Source organism: Bidens hawaiensis, unplaced genomic scaffold, assembly GCF_021521415.1.
Source record: "Bidens hawaiensis isolate Kalapana, Puna unplaced genomic scaffold, B.hawaiensis_p1.1 tig00015851_1, whole genome shotgun sequence".
NCBI lineage: Eukaryota > Viridiplantae > Streptophyta > Magnoliopsida > Asterales > Asteraceae > Bidens > Bidens hawaiensis.
Genome location: NW_027492415.1, coordinates 33,265 through 49,718, shown reverse-complemented (window position 1 = coordinate 49,718; position 16,454 = coordinate 33,265). Strand labels below are relative to the sequence as shown.

General features: G+C 40.9%; 1 protein-coding gene across 1 annotated transcript; it reads right to left on the bottom strand.

Moving 5' to 3' along the window:
* Positions 1-13,738: 13,738 nt before the first annotated feature.
* LOC143549838 (uncharacterized) lies at positions 13,739-14,959 on the bottom strand. The gene is made up of 3 exons (XM_077040630.1): positions 14,569-14,959; positions 14,370-14,457; positions 13,739-14,288 (listed from the first exon to the last, which is right to left on the bottom strand). The coding sequence occupies exons 1-3, from the start codon at positions 14,957-14,959 to the stop codon at positions 13,739-13,741; spliced, it is 1,029 nt and encodes a 342-aa protein (XP_076896745.1).
* Positions 14,960-16,454: the final 1,495 nt, after the last annotated feature.

The window sequence follows — 16,454 nt, the reverse complement described above, 5'->3', positions numbered from 1 at the left end:
CGAAACCAGCTACATGAAAATAAAGTTAACATCTGATTCCGTTCTATGTTTTTTGTTTCTTTGGATTATTATTGAAAATAAAAAAGCTAAAATATCTTGAACCAAGTGACTAACTAATAAAATAGCCAAATATTAGGTTCTGAAAGAAAAAATATATATATATATATATGGATTGATTTCTTTGAGAATCACTTTGAGTTTTAAGAACTTGAAAGAACCCAACGTAACAATTTTTTTCCGAATTTTTTTTACACATGTGTAATACGTAAGTGTAAGTGATGTACAAAAAATTACGGTATTTTTTTACACACCGAAATGACTTTTTACACATGTGTAACTAACGTTTAAACTTGTGTAATTATCAAAAATATTTATTCTCTCTTCTGCTTCATTTTTTAATTAAATTTAATATCAGTCACATATTTCATATCATTTAATTAAATGTGTGGTTTAAAGCCGAGGAATCACTCAATTCAATTAATTCAAATTTATTAGAAGGTATGATTCAAATAGTGGGATTGGAATTGGATATATCATATGTATGTCTTCCTTGTTGAAAATTAGGGGCAACAAAAAACAACACGACATTTTTGTTTGGCCTTAATTTCAAGAAATCTATCATTTACATTAATAAAAACGGGTCAAATATAACACAATAACAGCCTAGTTTCTTGACCGGCCGAAATGAATTAGGAGTATCTCAAATGAATCTCAAATGAATTAAAACCTAACTTATATACAACATAAACTTCTTTTAACATAAATATTTTAATTAATAAGGAGCCTATCATACGATAAATTTATTCGATGTATGCTCATATTATATCCGGTTAGTATTATGATACGTCATTGTTGTACTACAAGAAAAATAATTACTTATAGGGTTAATTGTTCCTTCTATTTAACCTAAATAATGGATATGTGGTCGAGGTTTTAAAGTAATAAGATTGGGGTTTAAGATTTTAATTTTGTAATAAGTATGGGATCTAATACTATCATTATTTTTTTTTGTTAACTTTAAAATAACCAAATTACTCTTCAATAATCAACCGGACTATTTATATATGTAAGACTAGCATTCCCGGCCCGTTTTTTATCCTTATATATATCTATAATTACACTAAAAACACTATATTTCTCTATCATGTTTAATATAATAATACTTTTTAATAGATTTATTATTACAGTTTTCTCTCCCATCTACTTACAACCAACTCAACAAACACTAAAAAACAAATAAGGGCAAGCAAAGTTTCCTCAAATTTACAAAAAATTACTACATTTTCTCTCTTCACCCTATAATTTACACTCACAACCATTCATAACCCCACCACATAATTTGCAAGCTCATCTCACATATTTTAGAGAATAGATTGAGAATGCTCTAACAAGGTCTATGAATTTCATTTTATTATAAAACGACCTCAAATATAGGATTCTTTTTAGAACTATTAAAAGGTTTAACCAACCTTGGTAATACTCCATTTGTCCCATTAAAAGTGTTCACATTTCATTTTTATTTTTCTCATTACAAATGTCCACTTTCAAAATTTATTAACCAATTTTCAAGTTTACCCTTAAACACACACAACTAACATTAATAAACAATATTTATGGACCAAATTTCTAAGAGCATTGTTATCATTTGTTAGGCAATATAAAATAGTAATTTAATATATCTTAAATTTTATGTTTTTCAAAATAAGACACTTTAACTAGGAAGAAAGGAGTATCATATTATAATCTAGTCAAGTACCATAAAGTAATGTTAGTTCATCTTTATTTTTCTAAGGGCATTGTTATCATTTGTTAGGCAATATAAAATAGTAATTTAATATATCTTAAATTTTATGTGTTTTTAAAATAAGACACTTTAACTAGAAAGAAAGGAGTATCATATTATAATCTAGTCAAGTACCATAAAGTAATGTTAGTTCATCTTTATTTTTTTTAAAGGCATTGTTATCATTTGTTAAGCAATACAAAATAGTAATTTAATATATTTTAAATTTTATGTTTTTCAAAATAAGATACTTTAACTAGAAAGAAAGGTGTATCATATTATAATCTAGTCAAGTACCATAAAGTAATGTTAGTTCATCTTTATCTTATATCATTTAAATCATTTCTAAAATATACACACTTTAAGGTGTAACTATTTAAAAAGTACGTTAGTTGATAAATTTTCTAGAGCTTTGTTTTGTAGTGGATGAGAGAATCAAATGAAACTTATAAGATTTAAAATAAAAAATAAAAAAACTAATAAATGAGGAACATGAGAGAAAGCACGGAGATAGCGTGGTCTGAGTTCGCATTTAACGTAGGACGGTCCCGCCATCATTGAATTCACACACAGTTGAATACCAGACATGTTACAGAGCCACCGTACCTCCGCCGTCCAAGTCCACATCTCCAGTCTCCGGCTGCCAAGCATGGTTTTCCGAGCCAAAAATATTCATCATCAACCACTCATGCTCAGACTACCAGCGCCCTAGCTGGACTCTTCCACTCTGAGAGAGGGTACAAAACTAATTTATGAAAAATAAATACAGAAAATGACTTCATTATTAACTTTTCTCTTGAATCTCTTATCTGTGCATGCGTAAATTAAGCTACCTGTATGTTTTATTAATAATTCTAGTTAAGGTTGATACAAAAAGATGGATTATATATACTTACATAAAGCCACCGACCTCTTACAGTTGTTTAATTATGTTGTGCCTAATATTGATGCTTTTGTTATTGATTTAAGTCCGAACCTAACTGGATTAGCATGCAAGTGCAAATGAAACCATCCGTACGCGAAAACCATATAAACCAAACTGCGAATTAGAAAACAAATACCTATGGATTTAAGGGCTAAAAAATACGCACGTAGGTTTGGTTTTACTGTTATAATAATTATTACTAGAAAACTAGGCATTTACGATGCATTTTGAGCTGTAAAACAACCTTTTGTGGGAAAAAAAAAATAAAAATTATAAAAAAAGTGGTGGCAATTGAAAACCATGGTAATTTTGTTGTGGGGCCAAGGATTATTTTGCAATCGAATTTACCGACCCTTTTTACAGTCGCAAATCCTACACATGCCCAGTTTTATAGTTAACCCAAGAGATTCATTCCCCTAGTTTTATTATTACCCATGTATCTTGGAAATTGCTGACTATTTAAATAAAACACTACAAATTTACCGTCAAATCATTCATGTTTGTAAAGCTGTAACCAATTTGTAATTTCTTTTTTTCCTATTTATTATTTTTCGACTCCATTAATTGATAAAGACAATATAGGCTGGTGAAAGTAATGGGAGAGGCCATCTTTTTGAAAAAAAATGAGTTGTGGACCGACGGGAAGTAGTTTAAACTTTAAAGCACAATAACGTTTACGATATTAATTTTAGCTAAATAACAAAATAAGACAGGGAGAATCATATTTCTCCATTTATTTCACAACAAGACTACTCAATGCCATGGTATTCTCGCTTGTTGAAGAAACATGAAATGAATCTGACCTGATCCAAGACGATGTTCCTCGGTGTTCGAGATAAACGAACCACAACTTCATCTTCTTCTCCGGTAGCTTGAGATCTGCAATGGCTTTTTTGGGGGTGTGGAGGTGACTGCTAAGAAATCTCGAGGATCTCTTGTTTACAGACACAAAAATGGTTATGGTGGTGGCTCTTATTGAGAACAACAACCAACCCTTCATAAGGAGGTGGAGACCTCCTTATATAGGGAGCCTCATGGCCACCATCATGGTACCCTAATGGGCCTAGCCCAGTTAGGGTTACCTCCACAAAACCCCCTCAGCCAATAATATTGTATTAGTCCATATAATAAAATAAGCCAAACATGATAAATTAAGGTCGTAAGCCGGGTTTAGTACCATACCCCTACAAGCCCCCCAAGTCCAGTGTTGCTCCTAGGCGTGCAAGCGTTTAGGTGGAGCGCTGGACTTCATAAGGTGTTTTAGGATATGAGGCGGTTTTTTCCCCTTTCTTCGGCCTTGTCTTTATTGTCTTTGAGTTTTGGGAGGTTTTCTCCATGATGGTGACATGTTGTGATCCTTATGATAATAATGGTGCACTGGCATGAATAAGATATAGCACGCATCATAACAATAGTGGCGCGGGGCCTGATAAAAGATAGAGTGCGCATCTCGATAATAATGTAATGCAACTTGCGCGCGAGGCAGCTTACGAGCTATAAAAATAATGAAGCTTGCGCGCGAGGCGACTTACGAGCTATAAAAATAATGAAGCTTGCGCGCGAGGCGACTTACGAGCTATATAAAAAAAAATGAAGCATGCGCGAGTTGCGGCTTATGAGCTATGATATGATGATAATGACTGGCCCACAAGGGCCTCTTCTACGCAGGATGACTATCCCGGCTTGTCTTCAAAATAATAATGGAGGCACAAACGGCCAGATAATAATAATAATGTCATAGGTGCTTGTGCGACTCGTAGCCGAATCTGCAAAAACATATCAACTAAAAGTGGATGTATTACAAGGTTCCCATCTCGGGCAAATTATGAGGTGTGCCCAACCTACGTTGGCACGTGGCCGTTTGGGATATTATTAGGCTCCCGACCTTTTTGTGTTTGGCGCGTGGCCATGTGGGATATTATTAGGCTCCCGACCTTTATGTTTGGCGCGTGGCCATATGGGTTTATAAGGATTCCCAACCTTTAAGTGTCGCGCGTAGCCGTTTGCGGTATTATTAGGCTCCCGACCTTTATGTTTGGCGCGTGGCCGCAGATGTTGGAGCTTTCATGAGGTTGCAGAGGCGACTTACGTTGTTTTGATCCACTGACTTGCATTAGTGACCTGCGAATGTTCATAGGTGACCCGCGGCGTTCATAATGATCCGCGGTGATCGGTGTTCGTCTAACGGAGTGTTGATCTGAGGTGCGCGCATGCATGGAGGCGGAGTGGTGACCCAAGGTCGCGTATGCATAGCGGCGGAGTGGTGATCCGCGGGCGCGCATGCATAGCGGCTGAAAGTTGAGCGTGCATGCATGGCGGAGAGTTGAGCGCGCATGCATGGCGAAGAGTTGAGCGCGCATGCATGGCGGAGAGTTGAGCGCGCATGCATGGCGAAGAGTTGAGCGCGCATGCATGGCGGAGAGTTGAGCGCGCATGCTTGGCGGCGAGTTGAGCGCGCATGCAAGGCGGAGAGTTGAGCGCGCATGCACGGCGAAGGGTTGCGTGCGCATGCATGGCGTTGGAATCTTTCATAGGTGGTGGAATGTGATACGCGACTACGCGTAAGCATCATGGCGGTACGCATGTAGAGTGGCGGAAGGGTTGATCTGCGACTGCGGTGGCAGAATGTTGATCCGCGGTGGCGGGTGTTAATCCGCTGTGCCTGTTTTTGTCCGCCTACGCGCATGAGAAAGCGGTTGACACGCCGTGAACGGAATACAAATAACATGCATGGTGGTCTTCGTGATGGCGGCCTTCATGTCTTCCCGCTTGAACAGTGATGCGGATGCAAGAAACCAAATTTTTGGAGGCGCCCATCCATAATGACGCGGTGTTGTTCCGCGACGGCGCCCACGCATGTGGCGCAGTGTTCTTTTGTGACGTGATTGCGTAGTGTTGATCCGCAAGTATGATGGCGGTGTGTTGTTTAGCGATGCGCATGCACGGTGGCGAGGTGTTGGATCGCGGTGGTGCGTTGCTCGGCGCCAGCGCGCATGCGTGATGGCGCGCTGCTGCTTCATAGCGGTGGAACTCATGCATCGTGGCATGCACCATGGCGGCCAGATGGTTATCCGCGGTGGCGTGTACGCGTGGTGGCGCAATGACATTACCCGGTGGCGAGGTTCATTGTGGTGCGCATGAATGTTAGCATTGTATTGAACCACGACGAGCGCATGCGCGGTGGCGGAGAGTTGTGCCACGGTGATCATCACAACTTGCGGCTTGCTTGCCGGAGCAGGAGGCAGCGTGGACTCTAATTGCCAGCCATGTTTTTGTTTTTTCCGGTGATAGGTTTTTCAATGAAATTCTTGGATGATGATAAGAAAATTGGAAACTGGACCCACCGGGTATTTAGGATCCTACCTCCACTAGTCCCCCTAGTCCAGTGCTGCTCCTGGGCGTGCAAGCGGTTAGTTGGAGTTCTGGACTTATTAGGAGTGCTTGTACCGTTTTTTGGACCCGGTGCTTCCCAAATGTACCTTTTTGCATATGTATACTTTGCTTCGGGTTATAAGAGGTTTAATCATGATGGCGTGTTGAGCGGAGCGGAGCCGCGTTCGGTCTTGTATTCGGCGCGAAGCCGTATGGGTTTATGAGGATTCGCAACCTTTAAGTTTGGCGCGCGGCCGATGGCCGTATGGGTTTGAGGATTCCCAACCTTTAAATTTGGCGCGTGGCCTTATGGGTTTATGAGGATTCCCAACCTTTAAGTTTGGCGCGTATGTTACCCGCGGTGATCGTGTCGGAGCTTTAACTTGGCCTGCGGGAGCCGTACCTGACCGGCCATTTCTTTGCTCAGAGCGTACATGTGATCCGCAAAAGCCGGGCTTGACCCGCGGAAGCTCTAGTGACCCGCAGAGGTTGTACTTAAGCTGCTGGAGTTTCTCGCCATGACCCGCGGTCAGATTTGATCTGCGGTTGCGCGTTAGTGACCCACGGTATGTGAGGTTGGTCCCTTCCAAAATTTAAGTTGCCCGCTAGTTATTCATTGATCCGCGGGAGTTCAAAATGTGATCCGCCAATTATTATTTAGCGCGTGCGGCATGCTATGGCGGAGTTGAATCGCCGGAGCACGCATGCGGCTTGTTTGTTTCGCGAACGGCGTGGAGGTTGATGTTGATTGCGGAAGCTAAAGTTGACCCTTGAGGCTTTGATTGTGCCTTTGTTTCGCGGGAACATTGCTTGCGGAAGCAAAAGTTGATTGCGGAAGCTAAAGTTGACCCTTAAGGCTTTGATAACGCCACGCGGGAACTTTGCCTGCGGAAGCAGAAGTTGACCCTTGAGGCTTTGATTGTGCCTTGCGGGAACTTTGCTTGCGGAAGCAGAAGTTGACTGCGAAAGCAAAAGTTGATCCTTAAGGTTCATAAAGCTTCATTCGCAACGCGGAAGCAAAAAATGACCCCCATGAGATTATAGTTGATCCGCGGGGAGCGATTTTGATCCGCGGTTGATTGAAGTTGACATGCGGGAACTATGGCGGAGAGTAATCGCCGGGAGCGCGCATGCAACCCGCTGTGGCGGAGAGTAATCGCCGGGAGCGCGCATGCAACCCGCTGTGGCGGAGAGTAATCGCCGGGAGCGCGCATGCAACCCGCTATGGCGGGGAGTTGAGCGCGCATGCATGGCGGGAGTTGAGCGCGCATGCATGGCGGGAGTTGAGCGCGCATGCATGGCGAAGAGTTGAGCGCGCATTCATGGCGAAGGGTTGAGCGCGCATGTGCTTTGCCTTAGTTGTGCTTAGGTATTTTTATGGTCCAGCTGCGCAATACGTAGGATGGATGCTATGAGTAATTTGAGCTAAGGCTCATATTATTGGGCTAAGGCCCTAACGTTTTAGAGTTAGAACTCGTTAACGCGTCTGAGCTTGAAGCTCGCGCATGTATGTTTTACTTCGTTTTATTTTTAGTTTGATGTCAATACAATGTTGTCATATTGCTCAAAATTAATAAAGGGAAGTGTGAAACATGTATGCAAAAGGTAATAGAACGCATGTTAAGAAAAAATAGAGCGTATCATTATTCATAATGGCTTAAAAAGCCTTGATTATGAACTTGACAACTTTTACATGAGACATTTTCTAAGTTGTGTTGCGTTCCATGTGCGCGGGATCTTCCATAGGTGGTGGAATGTTGATCCGCGGCTGTGCGCATGCATAGCGGCGATGTGTTGAACCGCGGTGGCGCATGCGTAGTAGCGATGTATCGAACCGCGGTGGCGCACGCGTGGTGGCGATGTATTGTGCCGCGGTGGCGCATACATGGCAGCAGAATGCTGATTCGCGGCGCGCATGCATGGCGGCATACTAAGGATTCGCGGGTGCGCATGCATGGCAGCGTATTGAGGACCCGCGGATGCGCATACATGGCAGCAGAATGCTGCTTCGCGACGCGCATGCATGGCGGCATACTAAGGATCCGCGGATGCGCATACATGGCATCAGAATGTTGATTCACGGCGCGCAAGCATGGCAGCGTAGTAAGGATTCGCGGGTGCGCATGCATGGCAGCGTATTGAGGACCCGCGGATGCGCATACATGGCAGCAGAATGTTGATTCGCGGCGCGCATGCATGGCGGAGGAGTCTTCTGCGTAAAACCAAGGACATGGAGTCGTCTTCCGACCCGCATGGTGGTTTCCGCGGGCGCGCATGCATAATGGTGGAATGCTCATCCGCGGGGACGCATGCATGCATGGTGGCGAAGTCTTCCACAGGTGGTGGAGTGTAGATCCGCGGCTGCACGCATGCATGGTGGCGAAGTCTTCTGCGCAAAACCAAAGGCACGACCCACATGGTGGGTTTTTGCGGATGCGCATGCATGGCGGTGGAGTCTTCTGCGCCAAACCAAAGGCACGAAGTCTTTCAACCCACATGTTGGTTTCCGTGGGAGCGCATGCATGGCGGCGGAGTGGTGACTCACGGGCATGCATGAATGGCGGCGAAGTGATGACTCGCGGGCGCGCATGCATGGCGTCGGGAGTGTTGTTCGCTGGAGCGCACGTGATGACGGAGTACTGATCTGCGATGGCGCACGTGCGACCATCACATTTTTCCGCGATGGCGATGGCGCAGTATATGATGTCTTCCATATTGAGGATGAGAGAGTTAGATCTGTGATTTTAAACCTAAAATCCAGATCTATAACCTAGATCTAGATCTTTTTCAGCTTCATTTTTGCACAGATCTGGAAGCATCTTTTAGATCTATGGATCTTTTTGAGCTTTAATAGAACAAATCTTGAAGCATCTTTCTGTAAACTTTCAGATCTGGATTTTTCTTGGGAGAAAGAAAATCACAGATCTAGAATAATGGATGAACAGATCTGAGAACCGAGACGAAAATCGAAGGGTAGCTAGTTGCCGGTCCCACGGATGGCGCCAATGAAGAAACATGAAATGAATCTGACCTGATCCAAGACGATGTTCCTCGGTGTTCGAGATAAACGAACCACAACTTCATCTTCTTCTCCGGTAGCTTGAGATCTGCAATGGCTTTTTTGGGGGTGTGGAGGTGACTGCTAAGAAATCTCGAGGATCTCTTGTTTACAGACACAAAAATGGTTATGGTGGTGGCTCTTATTGAGAACAACAACCAACCCTTCATAAGGAGGTGGAGACCTCCTTATATAGGGAGCCTCATGGCCACCATCATGGTACCCTAACGGGCCTAGCCCAGTTAGGGTTACCTCCACAAAACCCCCTCAGCCCGATAATATTGTATTAGTCCATATAATAAAATAAGCCAAACATAATAAATTAAGGTCGTAAGCCGGGTTTAGTACCATACCCCTACACTTGTAATCGTGACTATAATTTCAATATTTATATGAAAACAAGAAAAACTAATTATATCAAAACTCATGTGGTAACTTTGACACGTGCATTTTCTTATACATTTAGCCGAGGTTGAATTATATTTTACTTTCTAGTAGCTGGAGCTAGTAAAATATTTATAACTAATATTTAGATTGTTACTGATCTCCAAAATGGTTGTGTTTTCTATTTCAAGAAAGTAGCTTTAGATGGTGAATTCAATTCCTCAAAAGTGGTTCTTATGTCACCGTTTGGAAATAATATTTATGTTACTCGATTTCGATTTGGACATGACATCCTTGCACAGGACTATGTTAAATCTTCTTGTATCATTCTAATTTTATCAGATGTCCTGAAGTAATATATGTTAGAAATCTTGTATAAACAAATCCGAAAGAATAACATAATTAAAGAAAACACTAAACTGGGCTTGTGTTTAACACAATTCCCTTAAACAGATTCGCGGTCTGTTCCTAGGGTACTCCGGTTCGAAACAGAATCGTCGTTCTGCCGGACTGATCGCTTGCCTGAAATGAAAACGAAAATAATATTGTTGCAGCAAAGAGGAAGATGAAGTCTGTATGTTGGTGTGTCTAAAACGAATTCAAAAAATTGTCTCACGCGGGCTCGGGTTTTTGGAGCTGCATTCGTGTCCGCAGGACGTGCAGGCACGCACGAGTTCGATGAATTTCTAGTCCGAAAAAAACCCAAATTTGCACCCCCTGCGCGCGCGTAGGACTTGTTATAAAACATGTCATAAAGATTCAAATGAGTGGTAAATGTTCTACCTTATATACCACTCATTATTTTGTTCCCAATCCGATGCGGGACAACCTTTACCACTTCCTTATTAAGACTTCATTCACACACACTTTTACTTAAAACTTCCAACAATCCCCCACATGAATGGAGGTCGAAACAACAACATTATTCCGATTAGATTTCAGCAGTTGAATCTTGCATACAATAGGTAGGTGTTGTCCTTTGAACCTTTGCTTATGAAGCATACTTAGCCCACTGACTCTGAGTAGACAGTGATGTCTTCGAACTCGTCTGCCGTTTGTGTAGACGACAATACACTTCACACAAGACTCTCCCTGACAAAGCCAAGTCCTTATAGTTATGTTCGTTATCGTCATGAACATGTGCCTGGTTCTGCAAGAGCTATTAAGTATTGTGCCCAACAACACCCTTCGAAGCGACCCCACTTCTCTCTCACATAGGTGATTCACCATGTATGACTACCTTGGTCGAATCATTAAAAGCCATATGCTTACCCTCACACTTGTCACTTTAGGAAAGGACTAGGAAGGTTACCTAGCTATGTAGTAAACTCCCTATTAAATTGTAGGGTTATCCCCCCCCCCCCCCCCCACAATGACCACAATAATTCATACAATTAGGTTTTCCTATAGAACATAATTCTTGGGATTTCCAATCTATTGAGTTAGGTTTCGTTCGTATGAACTTTAATTTTTCAAGGGCTTCAGTCCCATTCCCATGGATGACTTCTGAACTAACTCTCTACTTAGGCCTTGTGTTAGCGGGTCCGCAATATTATCTTTGGACTTCATGTAGTCAATAGTGATAATTCCAGTAGATATTAGTTGTCGTACCGTATTATGTCTACGTCTAATATGTCTATTCTTACCATTATACATTGTGCTTTGAGCTCTGCCAATTGCCGACTGGCTCTCACAATGTATACAGATGGCCGATGCTGGCTTAGGCCATCTTGGTATATCCTCAACAAATTGACGTAACCATTCTGCCTCTTCGCTCGCTTTATCTAGGGCGATGAATTCCGATTCCATCGTGGATCTAGCGATAGCCGTTTGTTTTGACGATTTCCACGATATAGCAGCACCTCCAAGTGTGAATACATACCCACTTGTTGCTCTGGAATCATTCGTGTCAGATATCCAATTTGCATCACAGTGTCCTTCGATAACTACTGGATATCTGTTATAATGTAACTCGTATTCCCTAGTGTATCTTAGGTACCGAAGCAACCGAATCACACAATTTCAATGACTTGAACTTGGGTTGCTTGTGTATCTACTTAGCTTGCTCACAGCATATGCTAAGTTGGGTCTAGTACAACTCATAAGATACATCAAGCTGCCAATAATTATTGAGTATTTCAACTGGTTAACGGGTTCACCTCTATTCTTAGCTAGATGTTGACTTGTGTCAATGGGAGTTCTAGCTACATTAGAGTCATTCGCATTAAACCTCTCAAGAATTTGGCTTACGTAGTGGGATTGACTTAAAACAAGTCCGTTTTGGGTTCGTGTGATTTTAACTCCCAGAATCACATCCGCAAAACCCATGTCCTTCATGTCAAATCTTGCTTTTAACATGTTCTTTGTGGACGCTATGATTTTGTCATCACTTCCAGCAATGAGCATATCATCTACGTATAGACACAAAATGACATATCCATCGGATGTGTCCTTCACATATACACATTTTTCACATTCGTTGATTTTGAATCCAGCATCAAGCATGACATGATCAAACTTTTGGTGCCATTGTTTAGGAGCTTGTTTCAATTCATACAAGAATTTCACAAGTTTACACACTTTCTTTTCTTGCCTAACGGCTATGAAGCCTTAGGGTTGTTTCATGTAAATCTCTTCCTCCAGATTTCCATTCAAGAAAGTTGTTTTTACATCCATTTGGTGAACTTCCAAGTTTCTAATGGCGGCAATGGCAAGCACCAACCTGATAGAGGTTATTCGCGTAACTGGTGAATACGTATTAAAGTAATCTAAACCTTCTCGTTGTTTATATAATTTGATCACCAACCTTGCCTTATAATTATCGATGGTACCATCAGGTTTCATCTTCTTTTTTAAGATCCATCGATATCCTAGTAGTTTACACCCTTGAGGAAGATCCACTAGTTCCCACGTATGATTTTGTAAGATATAATTTATCTCAAATTTGATGGCCTCCCTCCACTGAGGCCCTTCAGCGGAATTAACCGCTTATTGATATGTTTGAGGTTCCTCTTCTACCATGTAGGTAAGGAAATCAGGGCCGAAGGATTTTTCAGTCCTTTGCCATTTACTCTTTCTGATTTCAACCTCCTCTGCCTCAGATTGTTCCCGAGGTTCTTCTTCAGTACCGTCGTTTATAATAGCTCGGTTTTCCTTTCTCTAAACATGGAAACATATGTTCAAACCATGATGCATCCTTCGATTCTATTATGATGCCATTGTTTACTCCAGGGTTCTTGGAATCATGCACAAGAAATCGAAATGCACCACCAGGACAGGTATATCCAATAAATACACAATCCATGGTTTTGGGTCCTAGTAGTAGGCGTTTTGGTGGAGTCACCACTACCTTGGCTAGGCACCCCCACACTCTCAAGTATTTATATGATGGTTTATTTCCCGTCCATAATTCATATGGCGTTAGATCTTTCTTCTTATTCGGTATCATGTTCAAGACATAATTCTCCGATAAGATTGCTTCCCCCCACATGTTCGCGCTTACCCCAGAACTTATCATCATGACATTCATCATTTCTTTTAAGGTTCGGTTTTTACGTTCCGCTATACCATTTGATTGAGGAGAGTAAGGAGGCGTGAGTTCATGTATGATTTCTTCTTTTTCACACAAGTCAACAAAAGGTGAAACATATTCACCTCCTCGGTGACTCTTTACTCTTTTGGTTTTTCGATTTAGTTGATTCTCAACTTCGGCTTTAAATAAGATAAACTTATCAATAGCCTCGTCCTTACTCTTAAGTAAGTAAACACAGGAAAACATTGTACTATCATCAATGAACGTGATGAAGTACTTGTTCCCACCACGAGTAGGAATTGCTTTTAGATTACACACATCGGTGTGAATCATCTCGAGGGTTTCGGTAAATCGATCAATCTTTTTGAATGATGATCTTGTTTGTTTTGCTTCGACGCAAGTTTCACATTTATTATTTGAGTAAATATCGAATGTTGGTATACAATTAAGTTTAATCAAACGCCGAATGGAATTAAAATTAACATGACCTAGTTTACCATGCCAAACATCAGAGGACTCAAGCATATATGCAGAACTAGTAGCATTCTCATTCATTTTATTAAACACAGTTACATTCAACTTGAACATACCATTGAGGGCATAGCCCTTACCAACATACAAACCATTTTTGGTCAACACGACCTTATCAGACTCAATCACCATTTTGAAACCAAACATGTTCAACTACCACCCTGACACAAGATTCTTACGAATTTCGAGAACATACAACACATTTGACAAAGTGAGTTCCTGTCTTGAAGTCATCTTCAAAACCACATTCCCCTCACCTTTAACTTCGGCCATAGCGGAGTTTCCCATAAACACCTTTTCTCCATTAGTCACCTCTTTGAAAGTGCTAAAGAGACTTTTGTCAAAGCAGACATGACGGGTAGCCCCCGTATCGACCCACCAATCTTTGTTATTTTGCCCAACCAATTTAACTTCGGTGACCAAAATCGAGAGGTCCATGACCATTGCAACAAGGTTCTCAACCTCTCGAACCATGTTCACTTGTCGAGCATTTTCTTTCTTTTGAAGCTTGCATTCATTGGCCCTATGGCCTTGCTTTCCACTATTATAACAAGTTCCTTGGAACTTGTTTTTCTTCCCACCCCCCTCCCTTAGGACCAAGGTTGAAGACTTTCTCATGTTCTTCTTTCCACCGTTTTTATTACCCTTTGAAGATTGGCCATGTTCAACAACCTTGGCCTTTGTTGTTCCAGGACCGTCAATCCTTTTTAATGCAATTTTGATATCTTCTTCAATACGAAGACGAAAAACAAGATCTTCAATGGTAATCTCCTTTCACTTATGCCTGAGATAATTCTTGAAATCGACCCAACTTGGTGGTAGCTTTTCAATAACACATGCAACGTGGAATGTCTCGCTAAGCGACATTCCTTCTGCATGAATATCATGAAGAATAACTTGCAAATCTTGGACTTGACTCATAACAGTTTTTGAGTCTATCATTTTAAAGTCCAAGAACTTAGCCACCATGAATTTCTTAGTACCGACATCTTCCATTTTGTATTTGTGGTCCAAAGACTCCCATAATTCTTTGGCAGTCATGGCATTAAAATACACGTTATAAAGTGCATCCACCATGCCATTCAAGACATAGTTTTGGCACAACAATTCCGAATGATTCCATGCCTGAACCGCGCTAAATGATTGCGCATCCATTTCCCCTTCATAAATTTGGGGAACAGTTTCAGTCAAGAACCTCACGAGGTTCAAAGTGGTGAAATAAAAGAGCATCTTTTGTTGCCACTGTTTGAAATTCACACCGGTGAACGTTTCTGGTTTCTCAGCATGAGACGTGACTGTAGCAGGCATCGGAGCAACCAAACCGGTTGTGACAGCAACATCGGAAGTGACGATTGAAGATTCGGCAGTACTCATGGATTGGGATTCCATTCTGAAACGAAAATAGAAGAATAATCAGAGGTAATCTATTTAAGTTTGTTAGAAAACTTGTATAAACAAATCCGAAAGAAGAACAAAATTAAAAAAAAACAGTAAACCGGGTTTGTGTTTAACACAATTCCCTTAAACAGATTCGCGGCTTGTTCCCAGGGTACTCCGGTTCGAAATAGAATCGTAGCTCTGTCGGACTGATCACTTGCCTGAAACGAAAACGAAAATAACATTGTTGTAGCAAAAAGTAAGATGAAGTGTGTATGTTGGTGTGTCTAAAACTGAAGAATGGTCATGGTATTTATAACCAAGAATCATAATCATATAATCAGTTTTGATATATGACCATTAAAGAATATTAAAGAATAATAATATTCATATAATGACCATTAGTGCAGAATTGAAAACTGAATAATAGTAATCATAATCATTATGATCATTAATGGTATTATTGACCAGACCAACAGATTTTGAATTTAAAAAACGAATTCAAAAAATCGTCTCACGTGGGCTCGGGGTTTTGGAGCTGCATTCGTGTCCGCGGTACGTGCGGGCACGCACGAGTTCGATGAATTTCTATTCCAGAAACCCAAATTTGCACCCCCCTGCGCGCGCGCAGGACTTGTGGTAAAACATTCCATAAAGATTCAAATGAGTGGAAAAGGCTCTACCTTGTATACCACTCATTATTTTGTTCCCAATCCGATGTGAGACAACCTTTACCACTTCCTTATTAAGACTTCATTCACACACACTTTTACTTAAAACTTCCAATAATATATATGGAGTTTAAGATATATTTGGAAACTAAAGCAACTATATACTTTTTTTAAATATTGCCAAAAATTTCTCACAAAAGATCCAATTAATTTTTTCCTAATCTTTTATTTTTGTTTTTTTAGCAAATAGGGATCCGATTATTAATGCTTAAGAAGTTAAGAGATCGAAAACGAACAAATTCGAGAACTCAGAAGTTACAATCATTGAAGAGTAGGTTGGACAAACTGAAGTAGTTGATGAATAGTTGTAACATCCAGAAAACTTCCATGCCATTCATGCCAATTTTTAATGTTATGGAACCATTTGGTCATTCTTTCAAACTTAAAGTATATGGTCTAATCTGTAATAGACAAAATTTGAATGAGACGGATTGTCTCATTATTAGACGGTCTGTATCAAACCAAACCTAGTCTCAAAGGTATCCTAGATGTGATGGAGCGTCTCACTAGTTTACCCTTTGAGACGGGGCGGGCCGCAATTATGAGACGGACTGTCTCATAATTAGACAGTTCGTCTAATCACTTCTAACAGCATGATATGTCAAAATCATTTGCTACATGGTTGTTTGCTATTCATAACTTATCCTGCACTCCTTAGCCTATAAATAGAAGTCTTAACTCATCCATAACCCTCACCAATCACATGAATCATTCTCTCACTAAAAAGTCTAGCTAGATAGTGTTTTGAAGTTGTTTTAAGG